The following is a 17,485-nucleotide window of genomic DNA, read 5'->3' on the forward strand; positions in this document are numbered from 1 at the left end:
CTGCAAGATGTGGAAACCAGTGCAAGAAGAAATGGCAGGACATTGGTCAAGTAGTGAGTGTAAGTAATATCTTCATCTTTAAATTGAATTGCAGTGGAAAATGAGAGCATCTGTATGTGTCCCACCCATCAGAAGCGCACCATGTCTGACAATTAATATTTTCATCTTTGCAGAAGAAATTGGCCTACAACAAGGAGGGAGAGAACTAGAACAGGAGGAGGTCCGCCAAATCTGCACCAACTGACACCCCTGGAACAGAGGGTTGCTGCTTTGCTGACTCGCACCGGCAGAAAAAGAATCAGCTCTGCACAAGCTGGACCCACACGCGAGGGTGAGGGGGAGTCATTAAAATGCATAGTGGCCCTTCAAATCAATCTGCTGACTGGCCTGCTACGCGTGACACTACTCATGCCACCCATCCTGCCCCCTCCTGTGCTGCTAACCATTTGACTGTTGTGTTGTCTTTTGCAGAAAACGACGACACTCCTCAAGATCCTGAGGATCCAGATGCGTGCACTCCAGACCAACGCGGGCGGGGGGGGGGGGGGGAGGAGAGGTCCATGGAAATGTGTGCTCAGGAGAATGCTGACTGCAATATGGATCAGGACATAGAAACATAGAAAATAGGTGCAGGAGTAGGCCATTCGGCCCTTCGAGCCTGCACCGCCATTCAATGAGTTCATGGCTGAACATTCAACTTCAGTACCCCATTCCTGCTTTCTCGCCATACCCCTTGATCCCCCTAGCAGTAAGGACCTCATCTAACTCCTTTTTGAATATATTTAGTGAATTGGCCTCAACAACTTTCTGTGGTAGAGAATTCCACAGGTTCACCACTCTCTGGGTGAAGAAGTTCCTCCGCATCTCGGTCCTAAATGGCTTACCCCTTATCCTTAGACTGTGACCCCTGGTTCTGGACTTCCCCAACATTGGGAACATTCTTCCTGCATCTAACCTGTCTAACCCCGTCAGAATTTTATATGTTTCTATGAGGTCCCCTCTCATTCTTCTGAACTCCAGTGAATACAAGCCCAGTTGATCCAGTCTTTCTTGATAGGTCAGTCCCGCCATCCCGGGAATCAGTCTGGTGAACCTTCGCTGCACTCCCTCAATAGCAAGAATGTCCTTCCTCAGGTTAGGAGACCAAAACTGTACACAATACTCCAGGTGTGGCCTCACCAATGCCCTGTACAACTGTAGCAACACCTCCCTGCCCCTGTACTCAAATCCCCTTGCTATGAAGGCCAACATGCCATTTGCTTTCTTAACCGCCTGCTGCACCTGCATGCCAACCTTCAATGACTGATGTACCATGACACCCAGGTCTCTTTGCACCTCCCCTTTTCCTAATCTGTCACCATTCAGATAATAGTCTGTCTCTCTGTTTTTACCACCAAAGTGGATAACCTCACATTTATCCACATTATACTTCAGGGACATATCACAGGGCATCACACTGCCAGAACCCTCCATTAGCTCCTCGGCAACCTTCCATAGGTTCACACCTTCCGAGGTCGCAGGTCCAAGTGGCGGTCAGGAAATGCATCCTGGGACACCCAGTCCCCCACCGTCCCAGACTGTGCCTTTGTACTGGAGGGGTGCCACTAGGCAGACCCACGGCGAGGGGAAGGAGAAGCCGGCCAGTCTCTCCTGAGATGTAGCCCTCAGCAGAAGTTAATCAGGTTGTTTCATTGGGTGAGGAGATCAATGCCCTCACAAGATCACTCGTGGCGGCCATCAGTGGGATGCGTGATGAGGTCACAACACTATCGGGTGAAATCTCTGCACGAAGACGGGAAGTCAGGGCGGGCATTTCAAAGGGTGTGCAGATGATTTCAAATACCATGAGAGAGCTGGCTTCTGCAATAAGGGCACAAAGGCCAGAGACTCAAATGCCACTCCCACTTCATTCCACGCACCAGCCACCGGTCAGACCTAAGCCGGGCCCCCAATACCCCTCCACCACCACCGACCCTATAAGGAAGTGCACTTTCCCCGAGATGTGGGTGAGGGCTGGGTGCAGACTTTCTTTCCTGCTGTGGATGTTGTTGTTGTTGGTATCGTTGAAGTGCACTGTAAAATTCACAATAAAATATATTTTGCATCAAAACTGAATCATCCTCCATTAGGACCACGCAATATTTAGGGTCACCTGTAAAAAGTAAAAATCCCTCACCACTACAGTCGTGTGTGCCAGCCGCCCCTGGCGGGAGGGCTAGCCGGTGCGTTCTGCAGTCGGCAAGATAGGACTGTTCTATTTTCTATAGCCGATTTATCTTTCATTTATTTGTGATGATGTTGTGCAGCTGTTGTGCTGAAGATGTTGTAATGTTGTGCTGATGTTGTGAAGGTCTTTAGAGCTTTGGAATCCTCTAACTCACCTTCTCCCCACCCCCTCCGCCCCCCATCTCTGGCTATCTGCGCTAATTTCTTAAATGTAGGTAAGATTTTTCTGTGCCTACAAAAGTAGCCACATACACTGGCCTAAGTTAGTTTGGAGTAACTTTCAGCTGGCTAAATTTGCTTCTATGGCCAGAAGAGGTGTAAGTGGCTTGTCATGCCCCCTTTTGGAGAGAGCAAAATAAACTAGAAAAAAAGCTAACTAACTGACTTACATTGGAAAAAAAGCTACTTACTCCAAAAAAAACAGGGCAACTCCTGGGGAAATTTGGGCTCATACTCTCTATTTATTTACAGAACTTTATTTCATAAAGCACAGAAGGAGGCCATTCTGCTCATCGTGCATGTGCCGACTCTTTGAAACAGCTATCCAATTAGTCCCACTCTCCCGTCCTTTCCCCACAGTGCATTCCAGATCATAACTCTCTGCAAGAAAAAATTCTCCTCATAACATAGAAAATAGGTGCAGGAGTAGGCCATTCGACCCTTCGAACCTGCACCACCATTCAATAAGATCATGGCTGATCATTCACCTCAGTATCCCTTTCCTGCTTTCTCTCCATACCCCTTGATCCCTTTAGCTATCAGGGCCATATCTAACTCCCTCTTGAATATATCCAATGAACTGGCATCAGCAACTCTCTGCAGTGGAGAATTCCACAGGTTCACAATTCTCTTGAGTGAAGAAGTTTCTCCTCATCTCAGTCCTAAATGGCTTACCCCTTAACCTTAGATTGTGTCCTCTGGTTCTGGACTTTCCCAACATCAGGAACATTCTTCCTGCATCTAACCTGTCCAGTCTCGTCAGTATATTATATGTTTCTATGAGATCATCTCTCATTCTTCTAAACTCCAGTGAATACAGGCCCAGTCGATGCAGTCTTTCCTCATATGTCAGTCCTGCCATCCCGGGAATCAGTCTGGTGAATCTTCGCTGCACTCCCTCAATAGCAAGAACGTCCTTCCTAAGATTAGGAGACCAAAACTGAACACAATATTCCAGTTCCCTCTGGTACTTTTGCCAATTATCCTATTTTTGTGTCCTCTGGTTACCAAACCACCCACCAGTGAAAGCAGTTTCTCCTTTTTAACCCTATCAAAACCCCTCTTTAATTATGAATACATAAAATCATACAGCACAGCTGAAGGACCAGCTCTTTAAAAAGAGCTATCCCCACCAATTAGTCCCACTCCTTTGCGCTTTCCCCATAGCCCTGCAGCAAATTTCTCCTTTTCAAGTATATATCCAATTCCCTTTTGAATGTTACTGTTAAATCTGCCATTAACTTTCTAAGCTTTTCTAGTCTCTCAACATAACTGAAATCCATCATCCCTGATATCATTCTGACAAATCTCCTCTGCACCCTCTCCAAGACCTTGACATACTTCCTGAAGTGTGACACCCAGAATTGTACACAATACTCTAGCTGAGGCCTAACAAGTGATTTATAGTTAGCATAACTTCCTTGCTTTTGTACTCAAATTGTGTTTCAACTACTTTATCAACTTGTCTTGCCATCTTCAAAGAGCTGTGGATAGGAACCCCTAACTTTCTGTTCCTGCACCTCATTTAAAATTACACTGATTATCTTGCCTCTTCTCATTCTTCCACCCAAAATGCATCACTTCACACCTCTCTGCATTAAAGTTCCGCTCCCACGTGTCTGCCCATTTCACCAACTTGCCTATGTCCTCCTGAAATCTGCTACTATCCTCCTCATTGTTTACTACACATCCAGGTTATGTTCTTATGATCCAGGATGCTTTAAAATTGCGCTCCCTATATCCAAGCCTAGGTCATTAACATATATCAAAAAGAGCAGTGGTCCTTGGACTGACCCCTGGGGGCCATCACTGTATACTTGCCTCTCGTCTGAAAAACAACCGTCACTACTACTCTGCTTTCTTAGCCAATTTTGTAACCATGCTGCTACTGTCTCTTTAATCCCACGGGCTTTAATTTTGCTGATGTGTATTATGTCTATTTTTTCCAGCTTATATTTGAATGTTTCCCACTCCTGTTGTATTCAGCTATTTGTTAACTTTTTTTATCCAGTTAAAAAGCCAGATCCCCTCTTATCTCACTGGCATTTGCCTTTTCTAATCCAGCAGCTTTATCTTTGACTCTTCATTATCCTTTTCCATTCTTACACTGAACCTAACAATGTTGTAATCACTCTTTTCCAATTGTTTTCTTACTCTCACATCAGTTATTAGACCCACTTCATTTCCCAGAGCCAAATTGAACATTATTTCTTTCCTTGTTGGACTGTGCACAGTTTTGATCTCCTTATTTATTTTAGAGGCAGTGCAACGAAGGTTCACTAGATTAATTCCTGGGATGAGAGGGTTGTCCTGAGGAGAGACGAAGTAGATTGGGATTGGGCTTATATTCTGGAGTTTAGAGAATGAGAGGTGATCTCATTGAAACATAAGATTCTGAGGGGTATTGACAGGATAAATGCTGAGAGATTGTTTCCCCTGGCTGGAGAGTCTAGAACTAGGGGGCATAGTCTCAGGATAAGGGGTCAGCCTTTAGATAAGGAGGAATTTATTCAGAGGGTTGTAAATCTTTGGAATTTTCTGCCCCAAAGCGCTGTGGATGCTCACTCATTGAATATATTCAAGGCTGCGATAGATAGATTTTTGGACTCTAGAGGAATCAAGGGATATGGAGATTGGGCAGGAAAGTGTTGAGGTTGAAGCTCAGCCATGATCTTACTGAATGGCAGAGCAGGCTCAAGGGGCAGTATGGCCTACTCCTGCTCCGAATTCTCATGTTCTTATGATCCAAGAAGTTTTCACCACATGCATTATCTTTATTCCAGTCTATCTTGTGATAAGTAAATTCACCCACTATTATCTTGCTGTTTTTACACATCTCTCTGAACTATCTGCAGATCTTCTCCTCCATTGTATGCCCACTGTTTAGTGGTCTGTCTTAGTACTATCAATTCTGTCTTAACGCAACTATAGAGATCATCCTTACATTCTAGATAGAACTCTTTACCATAATTGCCTTTCTCATTTGTCAGTTATAAAGTTAGCCATTCATTGTACATAAATAATACATGTCTCATAATTTATCCTTTACTTACACCAATGATATCTATACAAAGACTTTGATCACAGAAGATTTAGAATGAGTAATGTAGATGAAATACCCCTGTACTGCACTGCTGAAATTTCTCTCACAACTAGTGCTAATGCTGCTATTAAATTCCTACTTCATTACACAATTAGCTTGATTTGCTTCTGCTGAGAACTTTGAACATAAATCCTAGACCTACTTTAGAAACAGACTTTGAACATATTTCACAAAATGTTAGCCTAAATGATAATACACAAAAGTATAAAATATGCACTTTTTCTCCTGCATGGCACGGATTCTTTTCATTGGAACAAAGGAGAATTTCGAGCATACAAGAACCTAAATGCACTATTTGAGATAAATATCTAAGCAGCCCATATTACAACATTGATGTTGCTTTCAGTGTTACATGATGCCAAACATATGGATACCAATAATATCATGTTTCGGGCACGTAGCATGGTTTCAAATTAGACAGCAGTTCAGGCTCAGCACCAATTGCACTTAATAATGGATTCTGAAAATGTCTGTGGCGCTACATGTCTGTCCTATGTGAAAGAAATTGTTGGCTTATAGCCTGAAGCTCGGTCTGTTACAATGTACATTCAACCAACCTACCAAACAGAAGTAGAATCATGTTGTACATTGTAATAATCCAGCATACAGTGACAAGGGATCTCAATTGGATCCTTGGATCTCGCCATTGTTTTGATCATTAAGGCCCCTAAAAAAGTGTAATCAGGATGTAGTCCCATAATTTGTTTAGTGAGTATTTATACAGTGTTTTAGATACTTACATGGCCTTGAAAGACTATGTCCACAGTCAGCACTTCACCAGGATTATCTCTGCATTAACAATTAGAGGAAAAGACATTCTGCAACATTCTATCAATCAGAAGACTATGATAGCAGTGCATAGACACTGGTAAGTATATAATACCCAAGTACCAAAGTATTGATAAAATTGCACAAACTACTACAGATGTGGATAATTTCGAAAAGAAACGAAACAGACTCGATGGGCCAAATAGCCTTCTTCCGTGCTGTACTATTCTATGATTCTAAGTTGGGGGGCAACATAAAAACGTAAGAAATAGGAGCAGTAGTAGGCCATACGGCCCCTCGAGTCTACTCCGCCATTCAATATGATCATGGCTGATCCGATCATGGACTCAGGTCCACCTCCTTGCCCGCTCCCCATAACCCCTTATTCCCTTATCGTTTAAGAAACTGAATAAATTTAAGACAGAAATAGACAATGTCCCAGCTTCCACAGCTCTCTGAGGCAATGAGTTCCACAGATCCACAATCCTCAGAGAAGAAATTTCTCCTCATCTCAGTTTTAAATGGGTGGCCCCTTAGTCTAAGATTTTGCCCTCTAGTTCTATTCTCCCCTATCAGTGGAAACATCCTCTCTGCATCCACTTGTCAATCCCCCTCATAATCTTATACATTTTGATAAGATCACCTCTCATTCTTCTGAATTCCAATGAGTAGAGGCCCAACCTACTGAACGTTTCCTCATAAGACAACCCCTCCATCTCCAGAATTTGATTTTTTCTGCCGAAGTGCATGACCTCACACTTTCCAACATTATACTCCATCTGCCAAATTTTTGCCCACTCACTTAGCCTGACTATGTCCTTTTGCAGATTTTTTGTGTCCTCCTCACACATTGCAACGTAGCCAAGTTTGCTGATGATACAAAGATGGGAGGAAAAGCACTCAGTCCCTTCTTCCAAGTCGTTAATATAGATTGTAAATAGTTGGGGTCCCAACACCGATTCCTGCGGCACCCCACGAGTTACTGGTTGCCAACCAGAGATGAACCATTTATCCCGACTCTGTTAGTTAGCGAATCCTCTATCCATGCTAATATACTACCCCAAACCCCGTGAACCTTTATCTTGTGCAGTAACCTTTTATGTGGCACCTTGTCAAATGCCTTGTGGAAGTCCAAATACACCACATCCACTGGCTCCCCTTTATCCATCCTGCTCGTTACATCCTCAAAGAATTCCAGCAAATTTGTCAAACATGACTTCCCCTTCATAAATCCATGCTGACTCTGCCTGACTGAATTTTGCTTTTCCAAATGTCCTGCTACTGCTTCTTTAATAATGGACTCCCAACATTTTCCCAACCATAGATGTTAGGCTAACTGGTCTATCGTTTCCTGCTTTTTGTCTGCCTCATTTTTAAAATAGGGGCAGTACATTTGCAGTTTTCCAATCTGCAAATCTTACATAATTGACAATCCACTGAATATAGTCAAGGAAACTGCAACTTTTGTGAATAGCTTTGTTTCACTACACCTTCAAAGGAATGATACTTCTGTGACTGAATTTACCTCAGATGTCAAGTCTACCACTTGTCGCCAACAGAGCTACTGACTCCATACTAATGGCTCACCACACAGGTAGCTTAGGGGAAGAATGTCTGCTGTTTTCATGTATTGTGAAATATAGCAAAACTTTGTAATACAGGGTGAAATATAATATTGTCCTTCAGATGCAACTGTTAGAGATGTTTAACATTTACCAGCTAAGTTACAGTTGATCTCTAATCCTCATTAATAACTTTCATTTATGTAGCATTTTTAATGTTGAAAACATTAGTTTCAATTCCTCCTACAGTCGTAAAACATATCACAGTCCAATGTGTATTGAATTAGAAAAAATCCTGCAGGATCATATTTGAGACCCCACCGCTGTGAATACATACAAAAGCCAGCTGTCGATGAGAGGAATAACTTCAAAAGCTTAAGACAGATGTGGGAAAATAACGTAGACATGGATATTGACAACGTTCTCTGGAAATGAAGTAGGTCTGCAGAAACAGAAGTTTAGTGCAGAGAGAACTGAGAGTCAGATTAATGGTTTTTCCAGAAACATACATAGGGCACACCATCTCCCATTTTATTAATTTGTGAAGACAGAACTTGTTAAAATTCTGTTTCAACAGAACATAAGTTGGCACCATGCTCAAAAAAGACATTTCCACAGATTTGAAAACAACTAGGAGCTCTTTCACATTGTGGCAGAGAGATGTGCTAATGATATGGAGTGCTATGGGATTTCTTCAAAGTGAACACTAAATATTTCAATCTCTAAAAAAATTGAAAATGATTCAAAGAAACATGAAAACACTGGATTAAGAGGTTGGTTTTATGGAGCTGTAAGGATTGCCAGTGACCGAGTCGGAGTTGATGAAATATCTGTAATTATTTTTAAAATGTACTCGGCTAGAAGTTTTTTTTAAATATACAAGTACAATCCCTGGCTATATCAATAAATATGTATGTATCCTTGTGTAAATGGAATTAAAGTTTAATTAAAAACCCAATAATAACTGTTGAAAATTGTAAGTGTTAGTAAAACTCCTTCTTTCACTGACTTAAAGATACCATGGAGTATCTTAATTAAACATACAACCGTAACCAAAATTTGACAGTAGCTACAAATAGTGTACTTAGGTTAAAAGCATTTTAATGTCAGTACACTGATCACCTTTACAATTATCAACCCTGACTTTGTCAAGACAATATTAACTCTTCTGTATCTTACCAGATTTCCCATCAGCTCTGCTTTGATAAGCTTAGCTCCCAGTTTATTCATCTCTTCCTCACTGAGGGGTTGTACAGGTTCTTCACTTGCAGCACATCTGGCTTGAACAGCACCACTGCTTCATGGGAGAAAGGGGTAAACCCCATAGAAAGGCAATGTGAGTAACTTTTTCCAAATTCAGCAATATCACATCAGAAAATACTGAATAAAGTGTTCAACACTTTTTATGAATTAATAATGAAAAAAGTGTTGCGGTTTGGTGCACCATTATTTTATTTATGTAAAAATGTCAGCAGCTTAATTTGGCTAAAATAGCGACAATTCTCTCCCTGTAAACCTTCGTACTTTGAACTCCAATAAAGATTCATACTAGTTCAATGAAAATCTGGGTACTTAGTCAGTGAGAACGAGCCCAAGGGTAAATAGTGCGAGAGTCAGTGAGAGTCGAGAATGAGCATTAGACAAATTCAGAGTCAGAGCACCAGCTGAACACACAAAACTGGTTATATTAAATTGTTTGTTTTGCACTGCTAAAATTCACTTGATGGCAGTTTCCTTGTGTTTTAAATTTATAGATATAATTTTCAGTGCCTTCAGTTAACGTTTTACTCTTTTAGTATATCAGTCTCTCAGAGGTCAGTTTCTTGGGAGTATTATAAGTCAGTGCATCAGTTTTAGTTTTTAGAGTTTAGTAGCAAGTATTTTAGTGGTTAGGGTCTCAGTGATTTAGAGATCAGTAGATTGACTACCATAGCAGGCCAGCAGGGATCCATTGCACATGCCTCCTGGTCTATGTGGGAACTCAAGGACACTTCAGCATCCTGCATAACCACTTCTGCAGGAAATGTCTCCAGTTCCTTAAGTTCAAGCTCTGAGTTTTGGAGCTTGAGGAGCGAAAGAGTCACTGCTGTGCATCTGGTAATCTGCGAGTTTCAGGAGGGGGGTCACACCACAGCTACAGAAGGTGCAGGAGGTGAGGGAATGGGTGACCACCAGATAGGGTAGGAGGAAGACATGGTCATGCTGGAATGCCATAAGCCAGTTTTCAGTTTTGAATACCGCGGAAGGGTGACAACTCCTTGGAGGAATGCAATAAGAATCAATCCCTGGCACCACTGGAGATTTAACTGCACACAGGGAAAATAAAGTAGAAATGCAGTAGTTAGAGGAGTCATGATCGTTAGGGGCAGAGAGAGATGCTTCTGTAACCGTAAACATAATTCCACAAATGGTATGTTGCCTCCCTGGTAAAGGATATCACCGAGCAGGTGCAGGACATTCTATGAGGAGAAGGGAAACCAATGACATAGGTAGAAAAAGTGTTGAGGTCCTTCAGGCAGAGTTTCAGGAGCTAGGAAAAAGATTAAAAAACAGGGCCTCGAAGATAGTAATCTCAGGATTACTCCCCGTGCTATGTGCTAGTGAGTATAGAAACAGGAAGATCATGCAGGCAAATGCATGGCTGGAGAAGTGGTGCATAAAAACATAAGAATTAGGAACAGGAGCAGGCCATCTAGCCCCTCGAGCCTGCTCCGCCATTCAACAAGATCATGGCTGATCTGGCCGTGGACTCAGCTCCACTTACCCGCCCGCTCCCCATAACCCTTAATTCCCTTATTGGTTAAAAATCTATCTATCTGTGACTTGAATACATTCAATGAGCTAGCCTCAACTGCTTCCTTGGGCAGAGAATTCCACAGATTCACAACCCTCTGGGAGAAGAAATTCCTTCTCAACTCGGTTTTAAATTGGCTCCCCCGTATTTTGAGGCTGTGCCCCCTAGTTCTAGTCTCCCCAACCAGTGGAAACAACCTCTCTGCTTCTATCTTGTCTATCCCTTTCATTATTTTAAATGTTTCTATAAGATCACCCCTCATCCTTCTGAACTCCAATGAGTAAAGACCCAGTCTACTCAATCTATCATCATAAGGTAACCCCCTCATCTCTGGAATCAGCCTCGTGAATCGTCTCTGTACCCCCTCCAAAGCCAGTATATCCTTCCTTAAGTAAGGTGACCAAAACTGCACGCAGTACTCCAGGTGCGGCCTCACCAATACCCTATACAGTTGCAGAAGGACCTCCCTGCTTTTGTACTCCATCCCTCTCGCAATGAAGGCCAACATTCCATTCGCCTTCCTGATTACCTGCTGCACCTGCAAACTAACATTTTGGGTTTCATGCACAAGGACCCTCAGGTCCCTCTGCATCGCAGCATGTTGTAATTTCTCCCCATTCAAATAATATTCCCGTTTTTTGTTTTTTTTCCCCCAAGGTGGATGACCTCACACTTTCCGACATTGTATTCCATCTGCCAAACCTTAGTCCGTTCGCTTAACCTATCTAAATCTCTTTGCAGCCTCTCTGTGTCCTCTACACAACCCGCTTTCCCACTAATCTTTGTGTCATCTGCAAATTTTGTTACACTACACTCTGTCCCCTCTTCCAGGTCATCTATGTATATTGTAAACAGTTGTGGTCCCAGCACTGATCCGTGACACACCACTAACAACCGATTTTCAACCCGAAAAGGACCCATTTATCCCGACTCTCTGCTTTCTGTTAGCCAGCCAATTCTCTATCCATGCTAATACATTTCCACTGACCCCGAGTACCTTTATCTTCTGCAGTAACCTTTTGTGTGGCACCTTATCGAATGCCTTTTGAAAATCTAAATACACCACATCCATCGGTACACCTCTATCCACCATGCACGTTATATCCTCAAAGAATTCCAGTAAATTAGTTAAACATGAATCCATGCTGCGTCTGCTTGATTGCACTATTTCTATCTAGATGTCCCGCTATTTCTTCCTTAATGATAGTTTCAAGCATTTTCCCCACTACAGATGTTAAATTAACCGGCCTATAGTTACATGTCTTTTGTCTGCCCCCTTTTTTAAACAGAGGCGTTACATTTGCTGCTTTCCAATCCGCTGGTACCTCCCCAGAGTCCAGAGAATTTTGGTAGATTATAACGAATGCATCTGCTATAACTTCCGCCATCTCTTTTAATACCCTGGGATGCATTTCATCAGGACCAGGGGACTTGTCTACCTTGAGTCCCATTAGCCTGTCCAGCACTACCCCACCAGTGATAGTGATTATCTCAAGGTCCTCCCTTCCCACATTCCCGTGACCAGCAATTTCTGGCATGGTTCCTGTGTCTTCCACTGTGAAGACCGAAGCAAAATAATTGTTTAAGGTCTCAGCCATTTCCACATTTCCCATTATTAAATCCTCCTTCTCATCTTCTAAGGGACCAACATTTACTTTAGTCACTCTTTTCCGTTTTATATTTCTGTAAAAGCTTTTACTATCCGTTTTTATGTTTTGCGCAAGTTTATCTTCGCAATCTATCTTTCCTTTCTTTATTGCTTTCTTAGTCATTCTTTGCTGTCGTTTAAAATTTTCCCAATCTTCTATTTTCCCACTAACCTTGGTCACCTTATACGCATTGGTTTTTAATTAGATACTCTCCTTAATTTCCCTGGCTATCCACGGCTGGTTATCCCTTCTCTTACCACCCTTCTTTTTCATTGGAATATATTTTTGTTGAGCACTATGAAAGAGCTCCTTAAAAGTCCTCCACTGTTCCTCAATTGTGCCACCGTTTAGTCTGCGTTTCCAGTCTACTTTAGCCAACTCTGCCCTCATCCCACTGTAGTCCCCTTTGTTTAAGCATAGTATGCTTGTTTGAGACACTACTTCCTCACCCTCAATCTGTATTACAAATTCAATCATACTGTGATCACTCATTCCGAGAGGATCTTTTACTAGGAGATTGTTTATTTTTCCTGTCTCATTACAGAAGACCAGATCTAAGATAGCTTGCTCCCTTGTAGGTTCTGTAACATACTGTTCTAAGAAACAATCCCGTATGCATTCTATGAATTCCTCCTCCAGGCTACCCCGTGCGATATGATTTGACCAATCGATATGTAGGTTAAAATCCCCCATGATTACTGCCATTCCTTTTTCACATGCCTCCATTATTCCCTTGATTATTGCCAGCCCTACCGTGAAATTATTATTTGGAGGCCTATAAACTACACCCACCAGTGACTTTTTCCTCTTACTATCTCTAATCTCCACCCACAATGATTCAACATTTTGTTCATTCGAGCCAATATCGTCTCTCACAACTGCCGTGATATCATCCTTTATTAACAGTGCTACCCCACCTCCTTTCCCTTCTTGTCTATCTTTCCGAATCGTCAGATACCCCTGTATGTTTAATTCCCAGTCTTGGCCCCCCTGCAACCACGTTTCTGTAATGGCCACCAAATCATACCCATTTGTAATGATTTGTGCCGTCAACTCATTTACTTTATTTCGAATGCTGCGTGCGTTTAGGTCGAGTGTTTTAATACTAGTTTTTAATCCATGATTTTTAGTTTTGGCCCCTCCTGCAGCCCCTTTATATTCAGTGGCCCTTTTTGTTTTTTGCCTTGGGTTTCTCTGCCCTCCACTTTTACTCCTCTCCTTTCTGTCTTTTGCTTTTGTCTCCTTTTTGTTTCCCTCTGTCTCCCTGCATTGGTTCCCATCCCCTTGCCACATTAGTTTAACAGCATGATGGAGGGTTTCAGATTCTTGGGGCATTGGAACAGGTGCTGGGGGAAGGGAACCTGTACATGATGGACGGGTTACACCTGAACAAAGCTGGGACCAATATTCTCACTGACAGGTTAACTATTACTGTTGGGGAGGTTTTAAACTAATTTGGCTGGGGAAAGGGACCAGAAAATAACAGAAAGGAGCAGAAATTAGACTAGAGGACCGAGAGATATAAACTAGAGTAAAATTAGAAGTAATTGCAGGGACCAGATTGAAGAAAATAGCAAAAGTGACGGAAGGAGGTATTAAATTGTATGTATGTCAATGTAGCGTAACTAATAAGGTTCATGAGCTGCATGCACAAATTGCTACATGGGATTATGACGTGGTTGCATTCACAGAGACATGGCTCAAACAAGGCCAAGAATAGGTGCTCAATTTTCCCCAAGTCCGTTTTCTGGCATATTGCCAGAGTTACGCCCGTTTTTCTCGGCCAGAAATAATTTATCAAAGTTTCCCCAATGTATAATTTGAATTTGGCGCTACGCAGCATGTCCAGTCGCCTCGGGGGGGTGGAGCCTGCGGTCTGCGCCGAAAAACTATGCCGCACCTTCTGCGCATGCACGGGAAAAAAAGTGACGTTTTTGACGTCATTGCAATGGACACGCATGCACAGTACAGCTCTGAGTTGGCAATTGGCCATTTTTAAAGAGCCAGTTGTGTGTGTGAGAATGTTGAGTGCTGTGTGAAAACATTGGAAAAATCGCAGCTGCAGAAGTACAAGATGCAATGCGTGCAAGGACCAAGAATTTTTTACAGGAAGAAGTGGAGACACTAGTTACTGTGATTGAGAACAGATGGCAGGAGCTGGACACCAGCAGAGGTCACATAAAACTACCACCCAAAGAAATGAAGAAACGCTGGAACCAAGTTGCAGAAGATTACTGTGCAATGGTGACCATTACGAGATTTGGAGGCCAATGTTAAAAAGTGGCAAGACCTTGATCAAGTAGTTAATGTAAGTAATATTTTCATTTATTCAATGGAATTGCAATTGTAAATGTGACCATCTGTATATGTCCCACCTAGCAGAAAGACACCCTCTTTAAAAAGTTAGGTTTTCATCTTTGCAGAGGAACGTGGCACATAATAAAAGGGAAAGAACTCAAACAGGAGGAGGCCCGGCAAATCTGCACCCACTGACAGCCTTGGAAGAGAGGGTCGCTGCTTTGATGGGTCCTGCCTGGAAAAAAGCAATTACTACTGCACAAGCTGGGCCCACACTCCATGTGGAATAGTTGTCGCTGAGCCCTCAGGCATCAGTAAAGCGTTCACGGATAAGCTGCTGGCGCAAGACTTGAGCAATCGTTAAAGGGGCACGATGATCCGCCTTCCTCCGCCATCGTGCTCTGGCCTCAGGCACTTGCATGGTTTCCTCATCCTCGTCGTCCTCCTCCTGCTCGTCATCTGCATCTTCCACATCATTATCATCAGCCACTCTCACCGCAGGTGGGTCTTCCACTACCAGGTGCTGTTGCCTCAGGATGGCACCATGAGGCAGAAGGTTCACACAAGGTATGGCGTTGTCAGTATTGCCCCATACTTAAATTTAACCTTTGAAAGAAGCTCAAAATGGCAGGAAAACAGGCAGGACAGGTTCGCAGTTCTCTCTCGCCCCAAGGTCTGCATGAATGGACCACACCCAAGGTCCTGTGACTTCTCCACTCTCCCCACCAACCCCCCCTTAACTAATTGCAGTCTTGTGACTCCTCCCCTTCTCTCTCCGCCCCCCCTTCCTTCCCCTCTTTCCCCTTCGCACCCCCCCACCCCCGCCAGATGAGATGAGGCAAGGGCAGAGATGGGTGATGTTATGGAGGCGGAAATAGGCAGTCTTAGTAATGCTGCGGATATGTGATCAAAAGCTCATTTCAGGGTCAAATATGACACCAAAGTTGCGAACAGTGTGGTTCAGCCTCAGACAGATGTTGGGGAGAGGGATGGAGTCAGTGGCTAGGGAACGGAGTTGGGGAGGGGACCTCAGACAATGGCTTCGGTCCCCCCAATATTTAATTGGAGAAAATTTCTGCTCATCCAGAACTGGATGTCGGACAAGCAGTATGACAATTTAGAGACTGTGGCAGGTTCAAGAGAAGTGGTAGTGAGGTAGAGCTGGGTGTCATCAGCATCCCATCCACAACCTTCAATATTTACTCCCTCCAACACCGGTGCACCGTGGCTGCAGTGTGCATCATCTATAAGATGCACTGCAGCAACTTGCCACGGCTTCTTCCCAAACCTGCGACCTCTACCACCTAGAAGGACAAGGGCAGCAAGTGCATGGGAACACCACCACCTGCAAGTTCTCCTCCAAGTCACACACCATCCTGACATGGAAATATATCTCCGTTCCTTCATTGTCATTGGGTCAACATCCTGGAAGCCCTAACAGGGCTGTGGGAGTACTTTCACCCCAAGAACTGCACCAGTTCAAGCAGGCAGCTCACCAACACCTTCTCGAGGGCAATTAGGGATGGGCAATAAATGCTGGCCTTGCAAGCGATGCCCACATCCCAGAATGAATAATTTTTTTAAAATGTGGAAATTGACACTGTGTTTTTGGATGATCTCACCAAGGGGCAACATGTAGATGATAAATAGGAGGGGGGCAAGGATTGATCCTTGGGGGACACCAGAGGTAACGATGCGGGAGTGGGATGAGAATCCATTGCAGGTGAATCTCTAGCTACTATTAGATAGATAAGAATGGAGCCCGACGAGTGTAGTTCCACCCAGCTGGACGACTGTGGAGAGGAATTGGAAAAGGATGGAGTGGTCAACCATGTCAAAGGCTGCAGACAAGTTAAAAAGGATGAGGAGGGATAGTTTGCTTTTGTCACAGTCACAAAGGACATAATTGGTGACTTTGATGAGAGCCGTTTCAGTATTGTGCAGGGGCGGAAACCTGATTGAAGGGATTCAAACATGGAGTTGCGGGAAGATGGGCAATGATTTTTAATTGCTCTGATTTCTACAGCTTTTTAATCACATGATGAAATAACAGCATATAAATGCTTAACAAATTAATCCAATTTAACAGAGGCGCTAGCGATTTATTTTAAACCCGTTAGCACCTTGCCTAAAATAGCAAAGGAATTTCAGATAAATGTTCTAAGCTTTTGCACAACATTATTTCATAGCATTCATTTTAAGGTCCAAGTCTGCTCACATTTACTTCTTTACAACATATCAGTGTGATACTAGCTTCTCTTTTTTTAATGTGTGCATATAAAACATTTGACCTTCACACGTACATCCCAAGATGCCCTTGCATGGTTCTCAACTTTTGTCTCACATTTAACAAATATTATTTTAGGAATTCCATGGTAAATTCTGTAAACTTACACAGGCAAATGCAACTTTTTTGCTCCAGGTAAATAGAAAACAGGACAACTGATTTCATAAATAACATTGCATTATATATCTCAAAACCTTCAGTCAAATTAAAGCCACATTAGGCCAGCTCTAGGCCATTTACCATACTGACGCGTGGTTGTTTTGAAAGCAGGATTTCAACACTGATGCAAAGATTATACCTAGAAACGTGTCGTCATTGCACCCCCGCTCCCCCCATCTCTCCATATCCCGTCTTTACTAACAACCCAAACTATAGAAATTGTACGCTGGCGAACTGAATATTTTATAAGTATCTTGAGCAGCTAATAATTTCAGTAACAACAGGACAGAGATGAATACTTAACAGACTGGTTTGCCTTTTATATGTGTCCGACAGTGGCTCCGCCTCTGCTCCTCCAGCTGCTTTCGCCTCCGCAGTTTGGGTCGCCGGCAAAAAGACTACGAGGTCGCCACTGAGGCC

The 17,485-nt window shown here is 43.1% G+C and overlaps 1 protein-coding gene across 1 annotated transcript in view; it reads right to left on the bottom strand.

Annotated features, from left to right (window-relative positions):
* The window catches only part of cwf19l2 (CWF19 like cell cycle control factor 2), a 265,425-nt gene that overhangs the window by 89,918 nt on the left and 158,022 nt on the right, over positions 1-17,485 (bottom strand). The window contains exon 9 of the mRNA XM_070891309.1: positions 9,058-9,175. Within this exon, the coding sequence (XP_070747410.1) occupies positions 9,058-9,175 (118 nt within the window). The remainder of the gene's footprint in view (positions 1-9,057; positions 9,176-17,485) is intronic.

This window comes from Pristiophorus japonicus, chromosome 10 (genome assembly GCF_044704955.1).
Source record: "Pristiophorus japonicus isolate sPriJap1 chromosome 10, sPriJap1.hap1, whole genome shotgun sequence".
Taxonomy (NCBI): Eukaryota; Metazoa; Chordata; class Chondrichthyes; family Pristiophoridae; genus Pristiophorus; species Pristiophorus japonicus.